The 16,934-nt window shown below is 39.9% G+C and overlaps 1 protein-coding gene across 2 annotated transcripts in view; it reads right to left on the bottom strand.

Annotated features, from left to right (window-relative positions):
• Window positions 1-505: 505 nt before the first annotated feature.
• Window positions 506-16,934, bottom strand: part of PDZRN3 (PDZ domain containing ring finger 3) — a 142,576-nt gene continuing 126,147 nt past the window's right edge. The window contains exons 5-10 of one of the 2 annotated variants that reach the window (XM_065642477.1): window positions 14,971-15,058; window positions 7,343-7,441; window positions 6,388-6,450; window positions 5,411-5,512; window positions 4,192-4,308; window positions 506-3,266 (exon numbers count right to left, since the gene is read on the bottom strand). In XM_065642477.1, the coding sequence (XP_065498549.1) occupies window positions 1,716-3,266; window positions 4,192-4,308; window positions 5,411-5,512; window positions 6,388-6,450; window positions 7,343-7,441; window positions 14,971-15,058 (2,020 nt within the window). In that variant the 3' untranslated portion in view covers window positions 506-1,715. The remainder of the gene's footprint in view (window positions 3,267-4,191; window positions 4,309-5,410; window positions 5,513-6,387; window positions 6,451-7,342; window positions 7,442-14,970; window positions 15,059-16,934) is intronic. The other variant, XM_065642478.1, reaches the window with a different exon arrangement.

The following is a 16,934-nucleotide window of genomic DNA, read 5'->3' as shown; positions in this document are numbered from 1 at the left end:
AAGATGCATTTTTGAGTATGTAAAAGAGTTTACTATGGAATATGGTAGATGTACATTCAGTGCTAATCCACAAAGAGAGTGGAAAAACTTGAACAAATGTGTTGTTTGCTTCTTGATAATAGACAAAATAGGCACTGAGAAGCTGTTAATTAATCTTTCCCCTTCCAACTTTTCACTTCTATTGTTAAGGTTATAATTTTTGCTCAGTATAGTTATGACAGAAAAGTCCAGAACAAAAACTTAGAAGGGTTTGGGAGCAAGTTTTCTGTGGGAGCAAGGGGAAAGGGAAAGGGGATGGAGAACCTGGCAGCTGTTCATAATGAGTCTACTTACTTTAATCCAGCAGAATAATCCAATTAATACCTGAATTCTTAATTAGAAATAGAAAACAAGAAAAGGAGTGCGATTCATCTTTGACAATTACTTTGTTTGTCTTTTTCAACACCTCTTTTAATTTATATATTTGTTTGCTTTAACTTATATGTGCTTTAATGTATGTATTGGCTGTTTTTAATGCAAACCCTCACTGAAGTTTGTAGGTGAGTTTTATATACTACTAAGAAGCCACAAAACAAAGCAAACCAGGAGAGTAGAAGTCTTATTTCTTTCTCACAGGTCATCCTAAATGCCTCATGAGTTGAAGATATGCATTGCTTGATTCTAGTCTTGGTATTCCTTGTACTGCTCTCTTGCCTCTTCCCTCAAGAAAACTTCAATCCAAATTCCCAGCGAAGTCCAAATGCAGATTTTCCTGTTTGGTTTGGCTTCTGTGGGCTGTCCAGGCATTCCTGCAGCACAGGAGCTACGCTCGAGGAAATAATACGTGCTGAAACCAGAAGTTTGAATATAAAACAATAATTTATTTTACTTCATTTTACTTGTTAACGTTTGTAGCTAATGATGACTTCATGAAACTGCTTTTATAGTTCAATACATTCAAATCTATAAAGCAAACAGTTACTACCATGGGCTTTTCAAATTCCACAAACTGTCTTACATAAACAAGTTAGCTGTACATGCACATTTTTTCAATAGGTTGCAACATTTGCAAACATGCTTTAAAATCCTTTAAAGCTGCAGTATAGTGTACTTTGCTTCAGGCTTTTCAGATGAAACCTATATACTTTCTTCAGAAACCTTAAAAAGAAAAATGTTTAAATGTTGAGCATAACTCTAAAAACTGCTGTTTGATAAATGTTAAATATCACAAGAGAATGACTCTAATTCTGAGTTTAAACCTTGAGCTAAATATTGATAAACAGCACTCTGTGTAAAAGTGAACAGCAAAATAATATCACAAAATATGGTTTCACAAAAAATACATTTGTGCAGTTGCTCTTGTGGGTTTTTCCCTTTTTTTTTTTTTTAGGTAAAGAAAAGCATGGGTACCTTTTAATATGAATATAGTTTAAGCAAATTACCTGTGTAAGTATGGTTAATACATTTCTGATATTTAAACACTTCATGTAAAAGGTAACAAGTAAAAAAGTACAATCAGTATTCCAAAAAGCACTGCTAATATTGCCTTTGAAGGAGACGGGCAAGTCTCTTCTCTGCTTCGTAATGGAGATCCTGGCACCTCCAGTTGTAGAGTTCAGTATTTGAACTATAAACTTGATGACTGTATCTTATATACAAAAATCTTGCCACATTGAACGAGGCATTGATTTCTACCCCAATGGTAGTGTGTTATGTACATAATTTAGCAATGGCGATTATACAGTAGTCACTGACAGAAAGGAATTGTACACCCGTGTGCCATCTGGTGACTTTGTTCCATGGGTTAGCAGTTCTTGGATTGTCATCCAATTGTCAAATATTTTTTTATTTCTCTTCTTCATCATTTTTTTGTGGCTCAGTTCAATGATATTCATCTCTTTCTTTTCTTCTGCACCTTGCTGTTCCTTTAAGCAATCCAACCTGCTCTGCATCATAAACTCGCGCCTCCGCCTCTGCTCCTTCGCTTTCACCAAATGCTGCTTCCGCTCTTCCTTGCTCCAGTAACGGCCCATCTTCATTTCACTTATGGCATCATCATCTGTCGTCATACCACTGCGCTCCTCCTTAATCTTTATGGCACGTTCTCTCAGCAGCCTGTCCCTGACTGGCCTCTTTGTGATGTAGCGGGTCCCGTCGCTTCTGACCTTGACTTTCCACTCCATCCTTGGTTCGCTCTGGCTTGAATTAAAGTCTTTGCACATACTCACCAGACTCATCTGGCTCTGTGCGTATTCCACTGCTGATTTCTGTTGGATCAGCTGCATGTAGCTCTGATAGTGCTGTGCGTGGGCAGGAATATGAGCATGTTTATATGGAGAGTGATGGTATGGGGAGACGTAAGAGCCAGAAGGTTTTTGACCATGAGTAGGGCTTTTGCTCCCATCACTGGCTTTTCTCTCCTTGCTTTCCAGCTGCTTGCCAAGGTCGGGATCTTTAGCAGAGACATGGGATTTACTAGTGCTGGATTCATGACTTTCTGAGCTAGCAAATAAATTATTTTGGGAGATGTTATATGCTGCTGCCCCCTCGTTATCCTGACAGTTAATGCCTTCTGCAGTTCTGCGCAGCGAATTGTCAGGGGACATCTCCAGCGTGAGCGGCGTGCTGCGGCAGCTCTCGCCTGTGTTGTATGCGCTCGAGCTGTCCTTGTCAGACTTCTCGGGGAGCTCCGTAATGTCTGAGAGCTCGTGCCTGCGAACATCGATGCTTGTGTTATAGTTGCGGAACCCGCTGTTATGCAGCATCCAAGGCTCCCGGTACTGATCTTTCAGCTGCTGCATTTTATGAGCTCTCACAATATTCAGGCATTCTAGCTCGATATGGCGCAGCTCCTCATTCAGCATCTCCAGCTCTCTGTCAACACTTTCTTGGTCGCTTTTGCTCATATCCAGAGTGCTGTTATGATAATACAGACTGTAAGGGTTGGCAGATTTCACCTGGCACTTCAGTTCCAGCAGTTCCCGGAATCGCTCACATTCGTCTACGGGGATGCCAAGGAAGTCGACATCTGTGCAGTCGGCCGAGATAAATGATTCATTGCTGAACTGCATATCGCCACTTCCCAGGGTGTCATGACTGTACGTCAGCTTCTTCTCACTCCCTAAAGTGTTGGAGGAGGTGGTGTGATCATCCGCGTTGTTTTCCTGCTCAGAGCTCTCATCGTTCCGGGTGCTGTCGTCTGTGCGCCCCACGCCACTGTCCTTCTCGTGCTGGTTAGATAAAATAGTGGCTGTATCTGTGGTACCTCCATCCTCCTCATGCTTCTTCTAACAGCAAAAATGAAAAGACAGAAAGAGAAATTATTGCAAGGACATTAAAAGTTTCGGGGTAGTTTTTACAATAGTTTTCTTAATCTGTCACTTGTTATGCTTCCTGTATCTTTTACTTGTACAGAAAGAATATTATTAAAGACTCATAGGAAGGGTGACTGAAAACAGCCTGCTGTGGATTTACTTTTCAGAGGAATGTCAGATCTGCTTTTCAGTTACGTAGCATCAAGGGTAGAAGTCACATTTTCAAAATGTTTCTTCTCCCACTTAGGTGCGCAAAAGTTTCCAGTTCTACTGTGGTGCCAAAGTGAGAATATGTCCCTTCTGAAAATGTGGATCCCACAGATGATGTAGAGTTTTAGAAAACTTTAGCAATTGAAAAACTGTTCATGAATTTGTATGATTACATTAATTGTGGCAGAACAAGAGTCCAGCTCCAAATCTATGGCCCTGCGTAAACTTTGGTATGTAAAAACTTTTCCTTTGCTTTTCTACCTATATATAGACCTTATTTCAGTCATTTGCCCAAGTTCTCCATCTGGATTTTAAGGTTTTGGGAGGCAGGCTGTTTTCACTATGTGCATGCTTATCAAACAGGACATTTTACAAGTTAGCTCTCTGCCTGCTCTGTCTGCCGTAACAACCTTGTACTTCTCTCAGTGGCTACAGCCAGAACAGTGGATTCTAAGAACTGTGATCATGTTATCCTAAGGGGGAAAGGTAAAAAAAAAAATATAACGTTTTAAAACATTTTGGTATCCGAGATCAAGTTTTCAGATAGTCACATAATACCTTGATTTTAAAGAAAGTCCTTTTGCTTTGATCATCATTCGAGACACTAAATGTATTGAGTCAAGCTCAATATTGGAATATTGAGTGCAATGTGAAGTTTTGACACCAGTGCACAACAGAGGGGCAGTACCTGCTGAAGCATGCTGGCAGTAAATTGCATTGCCTGGTGGTGCTGTTCCTCTAACATGTCCATGTGCAAGTCATCCAGAAAATCATTTCTGTCATCATCCATCCATCCTTCATCCAGCTATGTGAAAAGGCAGGGAAAATCAAAGCAAATGTTGTCAAAAGAATGAAGACTGACATAAATTATGTTCCTTCTTTGTGGAAGGTGTTTGGGAAATCTTAGGAGATCCCTTTCTGTGACGCTGCTGTGTCCTGGGAAGGAGCACGCAACTTGTGCTAAGTGCAAGTATTGACTATCCTACCTCCCCCCATGGCTGCCTCCATCTCCAGCAGCATGATTTTATCTTCAATGACTCTTTATATATGAAAGAAAACCATCCTTTTCATCCATGGAAATACTTCTAAAAGTTGTGACTGTTTTGGTTTGTGCTGTATAAAAATATTCCACAGCCCAAGCCTTAACACACTAGTCGTGACACAGCGTCAAGGGCGAGAGGGACAAATGCTGGTTAGGGCTCTGTGAGACTTTTTTACTTGTCTCAATTATATCCCCAAGGGAAAGATCAGACCCATGGGGGCTGACAGGACAGACAGTGAGCCTGACCCCGGGTCTGCAGGTGCACTGGTAAGAGTTGCTCTCACAGCAGGAGGAGCAGAGGCAGATCAAACAATAGTGCTCATGGCTGTTTGTTCAACATCTTTGTTGTGCTAATCCGTGCTCTACAAAGGGATCTGGTTCAACCTTTTATTACAGCTGAGGATGCTTCTTGACAGTATTTAACTACAATAAGAGATAGTGTATAAAGGGCTAAATAATAGGTGTTTTAATGTATGAGTAATCAATAGCTATAGGAATTAGAGCTCAGTATGTTCTTCAAAGCTATGGCTTGAAACCATCCATAATACCTTGCACTGACATTTGTAATAGCATTGCAGCACATATAAATCCCTGAACATCTTATAAATTGAACTTTAATATAAAAAAAATATATATAAGTACTGTGACTGTTGACTTCTATTATTTTAGACCATATGTATGTCCAGTCAAACAGTATAATATGGTTTTAGGTAGATTGGGTAGATTTAGGTAACTGCTAACTGCTTTCTACAAAACAGCAACTCCTTCTTAAGACTCAGAAGAGGCTGTTGGTTGTTTTGTTGGTGTGGTGTATTTTTTTTTTTTCCCCTCTTTTTTCCTCTGGTTATTGTTGTTGCTACAGTACCTGAATTTCTGGTCTTGCAACAAGTAGGGAGATATTCTTGCTCTCTTCACTGGTGAGAAGTGCCACAGCTTCTTCTCGGTTCTGTACCTCTATGCCATTGATCTTTAAAGAAAAGGGCAACACAATGAAATCCTTTCACAGGGATTCTCAGATGCTGCTGAGATGAGCTCTACAGAACAGCGTGCCTGGGTAGATGCCAGTGCAGCACGGGCCAGGCACAGTCCACGTTCACCTACAGCTGTGCTGTTCAGATAACTGTTTAAGCACTGGGCAAGAGTGTTGGTTTGGACACGGGAAGCTGCTCACACCTCTGTGTGTGATGTGCAGAGCCTTGTTACGAGGACAGAATCTGGAGAAGGAGAATTGGGCAGGAGCAAAATCATAACATCAGTTGTGGGGGGGTGGAAAGGAACGTCCTTGTGTGGGACAGGTGAGGCTGTGGATGCTGATCCCAGAGACGGAATGGAATGTGGACCTCTACTCGTGTTAGTGCCTGTGCAGAAGACAAACCACTTGTGACAAAGCCCCTATAGTGCAGGGTTGTTGCACTTGGGAGAGGACTCATTCTGGCACATGGCACTGGGTGTTCAGCCTGCTGAACAAGTACTAATGTCCCTGGGAATAAACAGGGCTGCCTGCAGAGATTCTGCAAAGAGGAATTGTTAGTTGGGCCAAAACAGAGGGTTTCTGTGGTAGAAGGAGGACTTAAAGGTGTATCAGGACATGTGCTGTAAACAGATGACATCTGCTGACAAAACTCTTACTCTACAAAGTAGGGCTAACACAGGGCTTTACCTGGCCAGGACTAACAAGACCTGAGCAAGATATGGCAGAGAAAAGGGAAATATCCTCAAAAAGTTAAAAGGAAGCACTTGAATACCAGTCTGAAGGGAATGATTTGTAAAAATTATACTGAAATAAAGACACTGTAGCAGGTTATAGTATGTTAGCAGACTTTCAGCCACGTACACACGTACCTGAATAATGCGATCCCCTTCTCGGAGTCGGCCGTCTTTTGCAGCAATACTGTTGGGATCAATCTACAAAATAAGAGAACTGTGAGTGCTTTGGAGATTTTGGAGCTCAGCATTTACTCCCCATTTTAAACTCAGTATTGGTAATATGGCTGATACTATAAGGCGGTGTGTCTGTCCTTGCTGCTATATCTGTTGTATCTGTACAGCCCTTGCTTATGTTAGACAAAGTGAAATGCAAATTAAAATGATCAAGTCAAAACCCAAACAATTCTTCCTGAGAGGTCTCTTCAGAGAACATAGATCTATCATGTTTGCATGATATCTAGTTACCTCATAATTTAACATTTTGCTTTACAACACAGTGCTCTGATTAGAACCAGTTTTTGCATACAGAACAGAAAGGATTATGTCCTAAGTGATGCATTTTAGTGGAAGATTTTTAGATTTAGTTGTGAGTTGCTTTCCCCAAATTGCAGCTACTAATTTGAAATGGATCTGCATGATAAAAAGATTATGTATAAAATACTACTTATTTCATAAAAAGGGGCAAAGGGAGACAAATGGGCCCCAAATCTTCGCAAATAAAAATGTGCGTGGGGTGGTGTTTTTTTAAAAAAATTAATTTTATTTATTTATTTATATTGTTTCTGGAATAATTGAGAACAAAAATTAAAGAGAGAATACATTAAAAATACTTTGAAAACGTCATCTGAAATTGAATGCTGGGACTGTACTGAGGAAAAATGAACACGAAATGCTAATATAATGACGTTTGACTTGAGTGGATGCAGGATTTCACTCAGTCTGGAGAAAAAGAAAAATAATTAGATTTCTTCCAATTACTGCATTCTGGCTGTTTTTCGAACGTGGTACAAACAGAAGACAAATGTCTTAAACGCCCAACACTGCAGTTTCAAAGACAAATTGTATCTTATTGAAGTCAGCTCGATCTTACCTCACTCACATAAATACCCATGTCATCTTCATCATCCGTTCTGTAACATACAGTAAGGCCAAGCTTGTCCTGGCTGTTCACTCTATGTAAGTCTACTTCCTGAGTTTAAAAAAAAAAAAAAAAGAGAGGAAAAGGAAAATACATTGTCAGTGAGACACTGGTGACTGATGGAAGCAATTTTTCAAATACAATGAAAATATTTTGCTTAAGTGATATAGTGGATCTCTTTTCATTTCACTTGTAGACGAGTTTAACTTACTGAGCAAAACATGATTATATGCAGACAATCAATACCTGAGGCATTTTTGACCCTTCAGTCAATATGAAGTCATTTTGAAAACAGACCTCTTATTGATCTTAAAGAAGAAAAATTACCTATATTTCATGGAGTGGTAAGACTTCAAATGCTAAAATACTTATAAAGTATGATTTCAATATTTGCCACGGCTGATATATATTTCCATATAAGCAGGGAATTTTTCTGGCTTTTCAGAGAAAAATATAATACTCTATTACCTTAACTTGTGCAATTTTGATGAAATGATGTAATAAATTTCTCAAAAGTGTGACTGATAATCAATATATTGTCAGCAAAGCATTTGGTATTGGTAACAGAAATATAATAAGCACTTCAATATCTTGCAAGGGTTTGGTTTCAGCAGGTCATGGTTTATCATTCTAGTGCTCTTTAGTCTTGTTAGTCTTGGAGACATTTAAAGCATCTTAAAAATATATTTTTTTTTTTTCCTCTATGCTTTTTTGCCACATAGACTTCACGTGGGTTATTTTTTCCCTACGTTTGCTGCTGCTCTGTGACGCTGCTTGGTATAAAGGGTTATAACACCTACGGAGATGCCCAGGAGCTGTGGGATGCACAGCCAGTGTAACATCCATGGAGCATCTCTCAGCTCTGCCACTTCGATACAAGGGACATCCTGGGAGCCTAATGCGCTTAACCAGCTTATTGCCACTCCTGTGTCAGCCCTTGAGGACGCTGCCATGGGGAGGAGGGATGTTTCTTCATAGATAGAGGTGCAGTAGTGACTGTAGTTGTGGTTCTTACTCCCTTTAGAAGAGTGATCGGCAGTGAGCGAGGCTTGGAAAGGTCCCGCTCCTTTGCAGTTAACACCAGGCGGGACGGAGGAGGCGGCTCTGGGGCTTGAGCCCCATCGCTGCGAAGGGCAAGAGTGGGACCAGGCAGAGGGGACAAAGGGACATAGGCTGAGAAAAAGGGCACAGCCCATGTGGGATCTGAGGGCTGTCCCAGCCCCAGAACAGACCTTGAACCTTGTGCTTGTGCCTGGACCCATCCGTTCCAGGGGAAAAGCCCTGATAATGTGACTCATTATTTCTGAACATCTCTCTGTTGTGACCTGCGCTGTGCCATTTGTAAGGGGTGAGACAATAAAACAAGTTGATATGAATAATTTATTGGCATGTCTAGATGACAGCTGCCAAGATCAGCAATCTCAAGTTATTTACTTGTCAACATGTGTAATTCCTTTTTTTTTTTAAGAAACATAGCTGTAAATGGCAGTGACATTTCAGATGGTATTTAAATGGTTTCAATCAATAGTGTCCGTGGTGAACTGCTGCTCTTTTTCTCCTGCTTTTGTTACTTAAAGGTTTGAGCACAATGCTTTAAGAGTCTTGGTTTTTTTTCAGATTTCTAAAGCTTTGGGGGCTTTCTAGAGAGGAGATGGAAATTCTTCAGAAGAGAGGATGAGACAAAGTGGATTTGATTCTGATCTCAGTTGATCCTTGGCAATGCCTCTGCAGTCAATGTGTTTATTCTGCATTTAATCATGGTGCAAACTGGGGATGAGGTGGGAGTTTGTGAACTGAGCCTAATTCGGGCCTAGAATGATTCCCATATTTCCTGCTTACTTTAACAAAAAGATTTCATGTCTTTGGGAAAGTTTTTATATAGTTTACTGATTTGAAAACACGGCAATGAAGTAGTGGCAAGAAACTAGTGCTGCAGCTCATTCTACTGTTTGTCACATGGGCAGTGAAAAAATATATATGTAATGTTTAAAAGAACCTCACACAAACCTATGATGACTTTAGCCATTATTTAAATAGATCCTATATAACCATAAACAATTGCCAGCACCTTTTGGAGCAGGAGGAGGGAACAAGCTGCAAGTCTCATTCTTGCCTGCTGTATGTTTTGAATAACAACAGGTGTTTTTCCAACAGTGTACGACTATAAACTTTGTAATTAAAAAATAAGTATGGGTTTATATTTAAAATGCACTATCCAAGACTTCACCTGTGATATACTGGAAGGTAATAAATCATCTGATAAATTAAACAATATATATTTTAAAAGGAAAACAGATATATCTCATTTGAAAACGCTTTCAAATAAAACAGTAGAAAGCTAAAGCAAAAAAAAAAAAAAATTAGAGCAGGTGTTTAGAACCTGAATTTTTATGGGTAATTTGTTGACAGAGTTACCCTTGGGTACAATCCCTCTAGTCCTTGGTAGGAATAGAATAAAGTGAGCTTCATGCTATCCAAGTATGATAATTTTGTGTACTTAAAGATAGGAACAGCTGCTTTCTATGCGTTTTGCGTCAGTGAAATTTCAATATAATCATAAAGCTTTGAAATATTTGAGATAAAAGTGCAATTCCAGTTGGAGTTGAAGAATCAACACCAGAGTCTTCAAAGCAAAAGTTGTTTTCCATATTCAGTCAAGTCTGTATCATGCACAGATACATGAAAGGGGAAAAAAGAAAACTGGCACCCGCAAGTACAGGTAGTATGGTAGCTTGTATAATTGCACCAGGAATTAATTAAACACTAGGAATTAATATGCACCCAGAAAACTTTGAAGGCCTAAGTTCATGTGTCTGCAGTGCCACAGGGCTTGTCATTTCTTACTCTGTCTTTAGCATTGCAGTTCTGGACAGCCTGAGGAACTGACCCTGCAGGGTCCTGTGCTCACTGCACAGGGCAGCTGGAGTGTGGCCAGAGACCCTGCCAGACGTGGGCTCCTTCAGACCCGTCTGCTGGGCTGTACAGCCTTGAGATGAAAGGATATTTAGTGCTCAGCTGGGGCTCCGATACCACTGGCATGAGCTCCGTATGAAAATGATATGAAATGTATCAGCCACCTACATTGCGGAGGGGAGACACTGAAGTTATTCAACACCTGGTCCAGATCTGCAGAAATGAGTTAGCACACAGTGGTGGCATCCACAGAGTGTGGTAGCATCGGGACTGCGTTAATACGATCAATGTTAAAATTTCGTCTATGACGTACCTCTTACATACAGAGATAATTAAAATCTGCTTCTTTAGATCAGGTAAAAGTGACATTTTGAGTGATGTTCGAGAGAAGTACATGTATGCTATTTCAAAACAGTCTGCACAAGAGAACTATCTGAAAGATTATTGGCCCCATATCAAATGTAGAGCCATGGAGGGCTCAAGGAGCTGGTTGCTGAAATCCATATGGCATTTGCAGCTAGACAAGAAGAAATGAACATGCGCTATGACATTATACCTACAACCGCTCGTAATAATGAATTAGAAGCAAGTGATAATAGTAATTTAATCTCTCTAACCTCAGAAGATCCTTCATTTGCAACAGATTATTGAATTATTGTACTGCTGATTTAAAATTATGGCCTGCCTGCAAATTTATAAAAATCAAGGTCCTTTCTCTTAACAAGACAGAAATGAGCAGTAGAAATCTGAAATGAGAGGACAATGATGGGTAAAAAAAGTTAACATACAGCAAGCATTAGCTAAAGCTTGCTCAGTATGTACTCTGTCCTGTTGTCTCTCTGTAAAAAGTGGAGCTTTTTATTCTGTGCTGAATTCTGCAGTACCTGACCAGCAGGGCTCACTTTTTTGATACTCCATTAATAGGTTACAACAGAAAAGAATGTCAGGGAAATAAATATAAAGAGCTATTTCCTTTTATGCTGCGTGAGGCCTTCTTAGAACCTTTTGGCGACTGCCCCTGGTGTACAGCAGGAGGAAATATTTTGTTCTTGCTCTCCTGAAGCTAAACAAAGTGATCTTTATATTTGTCTTTTCACATAAATGTGTTTTCAACATAAGCAAAAAGCAAAAAACCTACCCCTCCACTTTTCAGTAAAGAAAATTTTTTACAAAATAGGTTTTCTTTCCAAAATTCTTTGCCTTAGAGAAGAAGTAAAAAAATCTGCCTGGAGGTTTCTGTGCCAGCCCAGTTCTATGATGGTAATTCTCTGATGGACCAAAGAGGCTGGACTGGCTTAACTTGTCAGTGGTGCTGGGGAAGGCTGGAGAAAAGTGCATCTCACCCTGATGAAAAGGGACTCAGATGGCTCAGTAAGGTAACCTGAACGATGTCCAGGTTTTTTGCCAAGCACATGGCCAATGCTCCACAATTAAGACCTTTCTCATGCAGTAAGAGGTGTTAAGACCAGGTTGAGAGCTAAGGGAGGACAAACTTTCAGTATTAGTTTGTCAGCAAGTTGAAATGTTTTACTACTTTTGGATTTGTTCCAAACAAAGAACATACACATTCTTGTCTTAAAAAGTACGGTTGTGAAGCTGAAGGAAGATACTGCTTTTTAAACCTTTACTTATTCAATCAGTGCCTGAGCAGGACTGCTAGGGCTGAAGTCTTTTTGTATTCAGAGATGTAGTAATGCCTTGAGAAGCTCCTGATCAGTGCAACTCCCTGTGGAGCAGGAGCTTTCCCTGAGAAGAAATCTCTTTGCATAAATGATGTTTTCAAATGCTTTACAACTGTGATGGAGTAGCAATTGCAGAGTGCCCATGCTGGAACCTACTGATTCCCATGTTTGGAGAGTTACCTCTCATCTCTTCCCCTCCCTTGCAAATAAGTTCTTGGACAAGCGGGAGAAAACTTTTAACCAAAGGGCAGAGCTCAAAACTGCGTACTCAGCTTTTATTTATGGTTTCCTATAAGCAGTGAAGTATTAATTTCAATTTTTGAAGCATGGCTTTTGGTGCATTCATTTTTTGCTGATCAGATGTTGTGGTTTCACACGGGGAATGCTGTATGAGCTGTGGCGCTGGGAGGGCACCAAGCTACTGGAATGAATCTGCTGTCTTTGGTGTGAAGACTTTACTTCTGCCCCAGACTGAGTGAGAGTACCAGAAGGGAGATTTGTGAGCAGTTAGCAAACATTTCATGTAGGTTGTTTTATCTCCAAGCTGCCCTTTCTCTCAACCAGCCATTCAGCTGAGTTCAGTTCTCTCCCCAGAAAGCGAGCAAAACCTACATAGAAGTTGCATATAGGAAAGGGTAAAGACAAAAAGTCCAATGTGAGAGAACAAGCCCCCTTTTTGATGTAGAATGTGCTGCTTTGTAATCAGAGAAAATTAACACACTGAGAAAGCCCTCACTGGGGCCGTGTGTCTGACAGCTGGACAGACTTGTTTGAATAAACATATTAATGCATAATGCTGCTGGGGAATCCTGGAGTGACATTATTCTTCCTTTATGAATCTGAAATGACTTCTGGCTGGGCCTCTGTGAAGAATGAACGTACTTTTAATTTATAATAAAAATAGTGAAGGATTTAGTCCGTCTTTCCTTGTGGCATGTAAACTTCAAAAGACACGAAATGGTATTTATTTATTTTTGTAGTAGGGAATATATGGCAGTTACCTCTGAGTCATCAATTTTAAGATAAACGTTGAGAGAGAAAACTGAGAACACAATTTTGGCGTCTTGGCAATACTGCCAGCATAAATTCCTTCCTACAGATATTTACATTGGAAGCTTGTTGTGAACTTGGGTATTTCACTGTTTTTGTCTTGTTTACTTGTTACAAATCACTAACCAGTCAGTTATAGACCATAAACTTTAGATGAGGAGCTTCTGATTTAAATTCAAAGCACATTTTATGGACCTAAAAACCCAGAAGGCTGACTTGATGGCTTTCTTACTTTGGACATTCCTGCTGCAGTCAATGAAACAGTGCCTTTGTGGTCTTTTAAAACGTATCTATCAAAAGGCAAACAAAAAAGCAACGAGCCAGTTGAGTCCCTGTTAGCACTTTGACCTTACCATTGATCATAGTCTGTACAATTTGAACAGGAATCTTTAGTGGTTTTTAAGAAATACTATTAGGCTACAGAGACTTTTCTAATGTTCATCTCTCTGTGTTACTGAGCTGATCACCTTTTGCCATCAAGTACTATATCAATGTCAGAATTATTAATGTTGTGGTTTAAGGCATATTAACGTCTGGCTACTGAAGTGCATGTGCTTAACCTGTTTACAGCTCAACTGGCTGACCTCTAATGGAAGCAATATAATTTATCCACAATATTAGATTTCCTAAAAGACAAATTTTTGAAGAGACACTGGCAGAAAATACTGATTTGTTCTACATTTGTTCTGCATTTTCCCTTAAGAGTGAAATCTATATTGTATTTGTTTTTATTTAAGAAAAAAGGCACTCGTTTGAAAAGTTAAGGCCTTGAAGTCTGCTAAACAGCATTTGTTTCACTGGCACTTTGATTTTATCCTGACTTTGATTTGCATTTGTATACAAAGATGAATTCCTACCAGATCTGCAGAATTTGAGAACAGCTTGCAAACTTTTTATGGGGATTTAGTCCTTGATCCTGCAAACACTTTTACAGAAGGGAACAACTTTGTGCTCACAGAACGACTGAACTCTGCTCCCACTGAAGCTGTTGATAAACCTACCACGGGTTTAAACAGAGCTGCAGACAGGTCAGCATTGCTCACTTTGACAAATAAGTGTTAGCAGGACTGGATCTAAGAAATCAGAAGTGCAAGCAAGCCAAGAATAAAGTATTCACTTATCTTGAATGGATTAGCTGGATCAGGCATCGCTGGCGTTATTTAAAAGTATTGAGATACTTTACTGCTATTCATTATAATTAAGAACACTTCAGTGGGTCAGTGTCTTGCAGAACTAAGGCCCACAACTTATATGCTGTACTCTGAATGGCTGGGAGCAGGTTATTAAAATTAAAAATGAGAAAACTAAAGATGAACTTCTGATGGGATATGCAAGTACAAAGAACACAAGTGAGTTTTAAAGATTTGGCAGGAAAATGTCTTGCATACCTTCATGACTGGTTCAACCTCATTATGTATGATTTTATTTGTATACATAGTAAGTTTTCAGTAATGACAAAAGGAGGAGCAGCTTAATATAGTGGCATCTCTATTCTGGTCTTGTCTTGTAAACTTAAAATAGTTCTAAATTACATGATCAGGAGCATCTGTTTCTCAGCTGGGAAACAGTTAAGGGGAACTCACGGATTTTTACTATGACTATGTGGAACAGGTTCTGCCACTCAGCAAACTTGCAAAGTCTTTCAAATTTTCATAAAGTCTAAATGAGCTTAGTTATACAGAATTTAATTGATGGAATCAATGACTTTTTAATTTATGTTCAGTTGTTAGCTGAAGATCTGGCTCATCACGCCAGGGCACATAGTTGAATACGCTTCTAAAGGTATCAGTAAAGTTTGTAACCTGCATAATAACTAATGAGCAATGTTATTACAAATATCTACTGTGAAATATCTTTTCACTTTTATGTAAAAAACCATATGACAGGCACATGTTAAACTTTCAGTAAGTGAAATAGTTACTAAAGACTCAGTACCTCTAATTCCAACTCATCTCGGTCCATTTCTTGATGAATTCCTCCCATGTAGTCATTTGGGTCATAGTATTCATGCACTGATGGATGGCTGGAATAAAAAAGGTATATTTTAGGACAGCACTCAGTACTCTAGTTAGCACATCAATCCTTTCCAAGCTTATAGCAAGTCATCATGAACACGATGGACTAACAACCAAACCAAGAAGTTGCTTACACTATAGCATTTACACCAGTAAATGTATTAAACAAAAATTATATGTATTGTAAGAGGAGTCTAAAACATTTGGCACCTGATGATGAATGAGAGACTTGTAAAAAGTTTTAGCATGCGTTAATGATTTTTGTCCAAATATAAAGCTGACTTGGCAGAAAAATTATACAGAGAGAATAGTGGCAAAGCAGGGTAGCAGGTACCAGGTGACACAGGTAAGTGGGCAGATATTTGCCAGGGTTCAAGATGAGAGGGAATACTGCAATATTTAGGTTATAAGTTCATGTTATTTGCAGACATGCAAGTAAAATCATCCTTGCCTACTTGTTTGGCATTTTTACTTTGCCTTAAAGACACACAATTGTATCAAATTGCTAAAAATTATAAAAATAATTTGCCACCCAAGTATTTTGATCAACAGCATTCTGTTGATTGATTTTAAATGCAACAGGCTGTGCATAATGCTTTAAATACTATTTAAATATGTACCACTCTTCTCATACTGCCATTCACTCTTGGCATGCTGCTTTTTACAACCTGAGTCTCACTGTCCATACTTTGGAAGTTTTAAGTGGTGTAACGCTCTTGTGATCACTCTTTTCTACACTGGAATTTTATTTCTGCAATGAAAGTAAACTCCCTTTAACTCTGCTAACTAGATACGTGTTTCTTTGTAAGTGTGAGGCTATTTATGTAACAGCATCTGCTAGGTGGCTAAGTTACTCAAGTTGTTACATGCAGGCTAGATTAATTTGAATGGGATTTGGAGAAGTTACAGGAAGCTTTAGGAAAAAAATGACTCGGTTTGCTTGCACGTGCTGGCTGACAGGATGCTTGAACGGCTGAGTGACTGCTCTGTGCGCAGGGATAGCTGGGAGGTGGGTTGTGCGGGTAAGACCGACATCTACAGCTCCAAGTAAGGCCACCGATGATGCCAGCGGTTGGAATCTATGTCTAACAATTGAGGGGCAATATGAAGCTACTTGATAGGACTGAGCTGGTTATTATGCAGGCATGTTGCAACCTAAATGATTCATCAGGAATTAATCTTTGCTGTTTTCCTGATGTAACTGGTTTTGCAGTTGGAAAGCTGCAGGTATTGAAAGCCCGTCTGGCAAATGTGTTTGGGGGGCTGTGCAGTGTAGGAGCTCTAGGAACAACTGTGTTCTAAGTGCTCTGAGCCCTTCTGCCTGTTCTCTGCAAACAAGCTCAAAGCTGGCCTTTTGTCAAACATTTTTCTCTAAAACATGCAGCTGTGCTCAAATTTTCAATAGGCTGGGAATAGGTGGCCGTGTAGTAATATTGGATGGAACCATCTTTGAAGTAATCAGCACTGGAAGGCGCAGACATGGCACATAGAAGCCTGGTTCCCAGCTGAATGTGTGAATGTTAACGTGCCGTGAAAGTGCTCAGGAGCGGTACAGCATCGGTGCCTGTTTCTAGCCAAACTCTTATTTTCCAGAAGCACTGACGGGGATGTGCAGAGCCGTGCTGGGATGGGTTTGTGTGCTGGTGTTCACAGCTCAGGCTGTCTGCAGGGTTCCCCTTCCAGAACACGTACACACTGGCACTGCCTCTCATTATGCACAGGATCATTTCAAACCCAGGGCTTGCTGTGGACTGACCACATCCCAGTCTGTCCTATGCAGCAACTGAGACGTTCAGAATCTTCTCCATTACTTTTTCCCTTGTGGAGATGTGTGGCAGGATGACAGCAATTTGCAGGGGTTCCTTGGGGAGCTGTTTTCCTCTT

Source organism: Caloenas nicobarica, chromosome 11, assembly GCF_036013445.1.
Source record: "Caloenas nicobarica isolate bCalNic1 chromosome 11, bCalNic1.hap1, whole genome shotgun sequence".
In the NCBI taxonomy this organism is placed as follows: Eukaryota; Metazoa; Chordata; class Aves; order Columbiformes; family Columbidae; genus Caloenas; species Caloenas nicobarica.
Note: the sequence above shows the minus strand (reverse complement) of the source record. Positions and strands in the feature narration are given on the sequence as shown.